The following is a 9,261-nucleotide window of genomic DNA, read 5'->3' as shown; positions in this document are numbered from 1 at the left end:
TGAATACTTTTCGACAGCCATTTTTAGGTCTCTCCAGAGATGCTCAATTGGGTTTATATATATATATATCTCACAAAAGACACATATTATGGCAAGTACAAGCAAGCAGCAGTTTATCAAGTGTGTTGCCCTCGCTTCATCACGGGCGGGGATACACACGAGATGTGCGTTGCTTGCTTGGGAGTGGAGCATGCCCAGGGAGCTCTTGAGGGAGCTGTCTGTGTGCACTGCGAAAAACTAACGCTCCGTACACTCCGTTCACGCCGGGCGTTCTTTGAAAAGAATAAAGAGGACGCCATGGCTGGTGTTCCCCAGGGATCGGATCGCGCTGTTGCCGAGGCACAGCAGCAGCTTCATTCCTGGGGTTCACAAATGGATCTGGTGAAAGGGTTTGAGATGGGCTCTGCCTTATCTCAGCCTTCACCCACCAGACCCAGTGTCCAGACCCAGTGGAAGCACGTGCTGCAGTTTCTTCCCCCCGGAAAGAGACACCGGCGGTTCACCTATCTAGCTCTGAGGAGGTGGATAGGGCGAGCGTCACGGCTGGAGACGAGGACCAGCATATGAGGAGCTGCTAGAGGTTGTGACCAGGGCAGTGGCAAAGCTTAATATTGACTGGCCAGCTGAAAGATCTGAATCGCGTCATAAAAGCAAATTAGATGAGCACTTTTTTCCCGCCCGGTCACAGCCTCAGCGTCGGGGATTGCTGTTCTTTCCTGACCTCCACACCTCGGTGGCAGAAGCCGGCTCAATATTGTGTGTATAGCCCCCCAAACATCACTATATTCAAATATTATGGGGCTCAAAGAGTATGGTTATGGGACGATGCCTCAGGTTAAAGAGACGCTTGCGGGGCTATCGCTCGCCCGAGTCCGCATCGTCCCTTATATCCCCGACGCTGCCCACCAGACCACTAAGAACAACGTCAGCTCTGGTGGGCAAAGCTTATGCCTCAGCAGGTCAGGCTGCAGTGTGTTTACATACAATGTCCATCCTGCAAGCTTATCAGGCTGACCTGCTGGTTCCTATTTAGGAACTTCGTAAAGCCACCGACAGTGTTGGGGGAGTTACTTAAAAAATGTAATTAGTTACTAGTTACTAGTTACTTCTGTAAATTGTAATGAGATTACTTTACTAGGTACTGCATTTGAAAAGTAACTTCACTACTTATTACTTTACTTTTTCTTAATTTACCGTGTAGATACATGGACAAACATCATAGCCCTATCATCACTTAACCTTTCTGCATAGAGTTTATTGTACAAATTGAACCATATGAAAGAACAATAACCCCGTCTGCACAAAGAAATATGCCTCACCGTAAACAACAGAAATAAAGAAGGCTATGGTGGGGTCATTTTAAAATGGTGTCAACACACAAGTTTCAAAACACAGGCTTTGAATCGCTAATTCAAAAGTGAAAGTATAATGCTCACGGTCGCACGGGCATTCATAACAGCACCGGGCCAGGACACGCACGTACGGTTATGAACGCCCGTGAATGCATTTTAATGATGGGTTCATTAATGATGAGTTTATTATTATTCTAATAAAAAACCCAACAACAAAACAATACAATCAATGACAAACTCGCTTAAATAGGCGCTCAGTCAAAGGTGAGGCGAAATGGGCAAAGTTAGGTGCGACTCTCGTTCAGCCCACTTTGAATTGAGCAGACGCGTTCAGTTCTGTAACTGAATGGTCACATGCAAAATAAATAAATAAAATATTAAGTTTTGTTGCCAAATTTAGATTTTTTTATTTTAATATTATTTAGTCTATTTGTTTGATTTGTAATGATTTAATTATAATTTAATTAATTGCTTGTCATCAACTTGCAATTCCCTCGCGAACCCCCGTTTGGGAAACCCTGTTTTTTTAGAACATTATTTAGATTCATTCCTTGGCGACGCGTCATGCAGCCAAGCTACAGGTATCGCGTTTATTTTGTTTTTCCTTTTTTATTTAAAATATTCACAAACTTTTTAACTAGGCTATATCATGAATTATATGATATTTTCCGATTGTCATAGCCTATATGTGAAAGTGAATGTGTTTTGTTTAAACACCTTTATAATGATCATGTTAGTTGATAAAACAGAGGATCTGTCGGATTTACATTACATAAATTCATCAATTTTTCCCGAAATAAACGTAAGTGGCTGGTGAACTGGGATAAGAGAGTAAACTTTGTTTCATACGCATTGTATCTAATATGAATAAACAATTTCGTCAAATTAAAATTTAAAAGATTATCGCAGCTTCCATATGAGTGTATGGAATCTGCGTTTAACAAACGATGTCTTTTCTATATATAGCCCAGTCCTCATTCAAACATTTGAAACCTCAAATAAACATGTGGTTGAAAACTTAGTTGTAAAATATGAAAAGAGCGCGTCAATCTCTGGCTCAGCGCCAGCAGCGGGAAAGCAGGTTTGAATTTAGCGTATTAAACGTTCTCATCACACCGGTGTTATCGTACACGTTAAAAAAAAAAAACTGAGGGGGCACAAATCAGATCTGAGGGGGCAATATGCCCCTTTTTTGCCCCCTCGTGGCGCCGGGCCTGCCGAAACCCCCGTCTCCGTCTCCATCTCCCGCACCAGCAGCTAAGTCAAATCGATCTCTATGGCAACGGCACACAGACAGAACATTACACACAGGCAAACACGGCTTGGGTAACGAAGGAAAGCGCGTTCCTATAGTCTAGTAAAGTAGTGTAGTTACCAATATTATTAGTGTAATGTGTTACTTTACTTCGTTACCCAAAAAAGTAATATCGTTACTGTAATCCGTTACTTTGTAACTCGTTACCCCCAACACTGGCCACCGATGTATCTCTCCGTGCCTCCAAGGAGATGGCAAAAACGATCGGCCGGTCTATGCCAGCTCTGGTGGCCACGGAGATACATTTATGGCTGAATCTCTCCAACATCAGAGAAAGGGACAAAAGTGTTCTGTTAGACGCGCCGCTGTCTTCCCTGGGCCTCTTCAGTGACTCGGTCACGTCAAGAGGTTCCAGGAGGCCAAAAAGCAAACAACGGCCTTTCAGAAGTTCCTCCCTTGCTGCTCCCTCCCCACCGAGGCTTCTGAGTGGGAGCAGCCTCAGCCATCAAGCAGCTCCTCATCAGCGCATAGAGCGCAACAAAAACAGAGTGTCGCCGCCTGTGCTCCCCCACAAAGAGCTTGGGGACCGGGACGGGCGACACAATCAAAGCCTTCCAGGGGTAAGACAGATCTGTGGACTGTCTTTATCGCTATGAAGGCTTTGAAGAAGTCCTGACGCCAGTGGCTCAGGACTTCCGAGGGCAGCAGTTTGGGTTTCGCCCGCCCCAGTTCAACGGGGTCCTTCCTACGGTGGTGGGCCCCCAGCAGTCTCTGGTTATGGAACAAGAAGTTATGACACTTTTGCAAAAAGAAGCTATAGAAAGGGTTCCTCCTCCCAGCAAACAGTCAGGGTTCTACAGCCGTTACTTCATGATTCCGAAGAAGGATGGAGGGTTGCGTCCCATACTAGATTTAAGCATGTTAAATCGCTCAGAAGCTCAAAAGCTCAAGTTCAAGATGCTTACACTCAAACAGATCACCACACAGATCAGGTCCGAGGACTGGTTTGTGACAATAGATCTGAAAGATGCTTACTTTCATGTATCAATCCATCCTTCACATTGGAAGTTTCTCAGGTTTGCTTTCAGGGGCAAAGCTTACCAATACAAGGTTCTTCCGTTTGGCCTATCCCTTTCACCCCGCACCTTCACGAAGTGCGTGGATGCAGCGCTGGCTCCCCTTAGACTCCAGGGCATCCGCGTGCTAAATTATATTGATGATTGTTTGATTCTAGCTCAATCAGAGCAACAAGCAGTTCAACATCGAGATGTAGTTCTGTCACATATGAGAAGGTTAGGGTTGAGACACAATGCCAAGAAGAGTGTGCTTTTACCAACTCAGACTACCATCTATCTAGGGGTAGTTTGGGATTCCACTACGATGCAGGCACGTCTCTCTCCTGCTCGGGTGAATTCCATTCTCTCAACCGTGAAAGGGGTGAAATTAGGCCAGTCACTCACTGTAAAACAGTTTCATAGACTGTTGAGTCTGATGGCAGCTGCGTCCAACGTGATACCTTTTGGCCTGCTGCACATGAGACCCTTACAGTGGTGGCTCAGGACCAGGGGGTTTTCTCCGAGGGGAAAACCTTTCCGCATGATCAAGGTCACGCGGCGATGCCTTCATGCCTTAGCCATGTGGAAGAAGCCCTGGTTCCTGTCCCAGGGTCCTTTGTTGGGAGCTCCTTGTCGTCGCATAATGCTAACGATGGATGCGTCTCTCACAGGCTGGGGGGTGATCATGAGTGGTCGCTCGGCTCAGGGTCTTTGGGAGGACCATCATCGTTCCTGGCACATAAATCCGCTGGAAATGATGGCGGTATTTCGAGCACTCAAATACTTCCTCCCAGACCTGAGGGGCCACCACGTGTTAGTTCGCACAGACAACATGTCGGTGGTCTCTTATATCAACCATCAGGGGGGTCTGAGGTCTCGCCAGCTGTGCAAATTAGCCCATCAGACCCTCCTATGGTCCCAGGGGAAGCTCCTCTCCCTGAGAGCAGCTTATATCCCAGGGCATCAAAATGTGGGGGCAGATATCCTGTCGAGGCAGGGGCCGAGGCCCGGGGAATGGAAACTCCACCCCGAGGTGGTGGAGCTCATATGGAAGAATTTTGGTCGCACAGAAGTCGACTTATTTGCCTCAGAGAGAGACGTCTCACTGCCCACTGTGGTATTCTCTAACTCATCCAGCCCCTCTGGGGTTGGATGCATTTCCCCCGATTGCTCTGCTCCCCGGAGTTCTGGAGAGGGTTCGGCGGGACGGGGTCCGTCTCATATTGGTAGCCCCGTTCTGGCCAACCCGAGTGTGGTTTACAGACCTAGTGTCTCTCCTAGACGGCTCCCCCATGGAGATCCCAATCAGGCAGGACCTTCTGTCTCAAGTGGGCGGCATGATAACTCACCCCCTCCCGGAGTTATGGAAACTGTGGGCTTGGCCTCTGAGGGGGCCGAGCTCATAGAATCCGGTCTCCCAACTGAGGTTGTGGAGACCATACTCCACTCCAGAGCTCCGTCCACGAGAAAACTGTACGCATATAAGTGGAAGCTGTTTGCTGCCAGGGTCCTCGGTGCTCTTGTCGTAAGGATAACAGACAGGCACTTGGTCTTATGGCCTAGTTGGGATAGCGTTCCCAAAGCGTCAATGCAGCGTCGATGTTCCCATGAAAGGGAATGTCTCGGGTTACGTCTGTAACCCTGGTTCCCTGAATAAGGGAACGAGATGCTGCGTTGCTTAAGCCATACTCCCTGCACGCCTGTGAGTGTCTGCTTCATCCATATCAGAAGCTGGCGTTCTTTGTTTTCAGGGTGCTTTATAGTTTCCTGGTTCGTGACGTCACCCGCTCTGACGTCCCGTCACACTATTGGTTCGATTGCACGAGTGCTTCAAGACGTAATCACGCAGAGGCATTCCCAAAGCGTCAACGCGTCAACGCAGCGTCTCGTTCCTTTATTCAGGGAACCAGGGTTACAGACGTAACCCGAGACGTATTTCTTTTTTAATAAATCTGCAAAAATGTCAACAATTCTGTGTTTTTCTGTCAATATCGGGTGCTGTGTGTACATTTAATGAGAAAAAAAATGAACTTAAATGATTTTAGCAAATGGCTGCAATATAACAAAGAGTGAAAAATTTAAGGGGGTCTGAATACTTTCTGTACCCACTGTATATATATATATATATATACACTTGAGTTTAATATGCACCCATTTCATCATTTATCACAATAAACATTTCAGTGTACAACTGTGTATCTGTCTATCTATCTATCTATCTATCTAGATTGACAGACAGACAGGCAGATAGATAGATTGACAGGCAGACAGACACAGACAGACAGACAGACAGACAGATAGATAGATAGATAGATAGACAGATAGATATATAGATATATATATAGATAGATAGATAGATAGATAGACAGATAGATATATAGATATATATATAGATAGATAGATAGATAGACACATGTATCCACACAGAGCCAAAGCACAACCAAAACAATGTTCTTCCACAAGACATATGTGTTTTTATTTGTAACCACTAGATGGCCGAAAGTCACATAGTGTAGCATTAACAAATAATAATGAAGGTATGTGTGTGTGTGTGTAGAATTGGGTAGTAACTTTCTGTTGAAAACTATCTTTCCTTCCATCCCTCTGTTTTTCCTCCAACCCACCCACCCATTCCCGCTGTTGCTTGAGGCAGTGTTGTTGAGTTTAAATGTTGAGGTTGTTTCTCTTTAGTGTGCGAGACTCCACGCTGTCTCTGACTCCTTCAACCAAAACCACAGAACACCCCCTCTCTCACTCATACACACAAACACACACAAACACACAGAGAGAGAGAGAGAGAGAGAGAGAGAGAGAGAGAGAGAGAGAGAGAGAGAGAGAGAGAGAGAATATCCTCTCTTTCCTTTCTCTCATGCCTTTTCTCTCTCTATTCTGTTTTTCACTGTCTGACTCGAGCACAATCTGAAGTGTGGATTACACTTTGTATGTTGGGTGCTTAATCAAAAGTCACAAAGCAATACACACATACACACACTCCAGAGAGCATTGTTTTCCCTCATTACAATTTATATCACTATTATTATCAAATGTTCTATTAGAAGTATGTATTTTCCCATCTGAAATCACATTTTCCCTCTCTCACTGTACTTTCATTCTATTCATTTGTCATCCTCACAGAAAGCTCAGAAAGAAGAGATGGATCAGATTGAAAAACATATCAGGTCTTCAAAAGATAAAGAAAATGCAAAACCACTGGACAAGCCTGAACAGTATGTATAATGTCTATTTATATCTAATTCATATCTATTTATCTAAAAACTATGATTTACTCAGTTTGTTTGATGAAAAAATTTTACACTTAAAATAAATCAATTCCATATACCTTATGAATTGAGTAAATGTAAGTAAAAAAAGTAGATCTGAGTAACTAATTTGATAGTCAAATACTAATTTATTTTAGTGAAAAAAAAAACAAAAAACGTATAACTGTAATTTTAGACAAAATTAACTTGGATTTTAAGGCAATTATTGTGGTATTATCAAAACAAACAATCAAGTAGGCTAAGTGATATTCAGAAATTGTATTAAGTTAAACTTTATCATTGTGATATCTATCTATCTATCTATCTATCTATCTATCTGTCTGTCTGTCTGTCTGTCTGTCTATCTGTCTGACTTATTCTCCTTATGTCATTCATTTGCCTCCCTCTCTTTTTGCTTGTCTCTGTCAGGTTTCTGTTGCAGTTGTCAGAGGTTCCTCAGTTCTCAGAACGGGTCTTCTGTATTCTCTTCCAGTCGAGCTTCACAGAGTGTGTTACATCAGTTCAGCGCAAACTAGAAACACTTTTAAGAGTCTGTACGGTGAGAGAGACACATTTCAGCATATTTTTAACTGTGTTAGTACAATACACAAAATCACAAAGTATCCTTTTCACTACGCAAAATAAGTGTTCATTTATATGCATGTTTCATTCCCAGTAACTGCCTGCTATCAAACTTTCATTTGCATCTCTTTTCATTCAGTTTAATACATTTGTCTATTATTTAATCCAGCTGATCTTAATGGTTAATCAATGAATCATTTAGTACTTCTATAGATTTGTGAATGTGAGTAGGTGTGTGTATGTGTGTGTGTGTGTGTGTGTGTGTGCAATTATTTCAGCAACAAGGGTGATTTGAAACATGTATATTGCATTGTTTGTTACTGAATTAACAGATTGTTAAAAGTACTAAATTAAAAGAAGAACATACTGTTGTTTAGGTGATTCAACCAATGTTCTCATTACATATCACAATAATCATGTGTTTCGAAACAGTGAAAGCATGAGATCAGGCTTTGAAAAAAAAACAACTAGCTGTGTTACAAGTGTGATCAGTTTGGATTTTTGTACTAAGCGTTTTGAAAATGTATACCTTACTTGTGAAAATAGTACCAAAGCAAATAAAAAAAAAAAAAAAAAAAAACCTGTAGCATATTTCAAGTTGAAAGTTCAGATAGAAAGCCATGAAGAAAAAATATCTTCACTCCCTGTGCTTCATCATCTTTCTCTTCTCTATTTACAGGCTCTACAATCAGGTCAAGCTGTCCTGCAAGTTCTAGGTTTGGTTCTAGCATTCGGGAACATTATGAATGGGGGGAACCGAAGCAGAGGACAGGCAGACGGATTTACCCTTGACATCCTGCCCAAGTTAAAAGATGTGAAGAGCAGTGTGAGTAAAACTGAGATCACTGTCACCAGTTTAAATGGATAGTTCACCCCGACATGAAAATTCTGTCATCACCTACTCACCTTCATGTCGTTTCAAACCTGTATATGACGTTCTTTATTCTGTGGGACACAAAAAAAGAATGTTTCTGTCTGTTTTTGCCCATACAATGAAACACTTAAACAACATTGGATCCCGCACTGACTTTCATTGTATGGACAAAAAAAAAAAAAAAAACACAAAAAAACCCCAGTGCAATATGTTTCAACATATTTCAAAATATATAGCATTCGACAGAAGAAAGTAAGTCATACAGATTTCAAGGAAATTGGGATGAGTTAATGATAAAGGAATTTTAATCTTATCCCTTTAAGTATAAATTTTGCTGGTCAACATCATGGTTGTGCAGATCCATCAGCTAGGCCAGCCCAGCCCAGGACCAGCATAAACCCTAGTATGAACGTGCATGGAAATTCCCATAGAGTAGTTTGTTGGTCTCCTGACCCCACTGACTAGGTCATAAACAGACCTTTTTTGGAAATATCACTCACAGTGAGCAGCCTATATGGTATTATGCCAAGGCAGTCATGTGCATGTGAGCAAGGGTCTTTGCAGGCCACCAGGTCTGGCCTCTTATTCACAGCCGCTTTGAGCTAAATGAGTGTATACAATCCCAAAACATGAAAAATGATTATTCTCCTGTGTTTATTTCCATCTCTCGTCTCCTCCTCTCACTCCATCAGGATAATTCTCAGAGCCTCCTGTCCTACATAGTTGCTTACTATCTGCGACACTTTGATGAGGTAGGTTTGGCCATCTGTTTATTTCATTTGCTCGACTAACAGACCCCCAGGTCCCTTAGAATCACCCCTCATGTTAAACAAAAATGTGGCTTTGTTTTTGGTTTCATCACTTTGATTTGCCTTGCTTTCCC

The 9,261-nt window shown here is 42.9% G+C and overlaps 1 protein-coding gene across 1 annotated transcript in view; it reads left to right on the top strand.

Moving 5' to 3' along the window:
- The window catches only part of fmn2a (formin 2a), a 58,061-nt gene that overhangs the window by 29,708 nt on the left and 19,092 nt on the right, over positions 1–9,261 (top strand). Inside the window, 4 exon segments of the mRNA XM_048190815.1 lie at positions 6,798–6,889; positions 7,352–7,481; positions 8,184–8,330; positions 9,071–9,130. Coding sequence (XP_048046772.1) covers positions 6,798–6,889; positions 7,352–7,481; positions 8,184–8,330; positions 9,071–9,130 — 429 coding nt within the window.

This window comes from Megalobrama amblycephala, linkage group LG5 (assembly GCF_018812025.1).
Source record: "Megalobrama amblycephala isolate DHTTF-2021 linkage group LG5, ASM1881202v1, whole genome shotgun sequence".
Taxonomy (NCBI): Eukaryota; Metazoa; Chordata; class Actinopteri; order Cypriniformes; family Xenocyprididae; genus Megalobrama; species Megalobrama amblycephala.
This window is presented reverse-complemented; position numbering and strand designations above follow the sequence as displayed.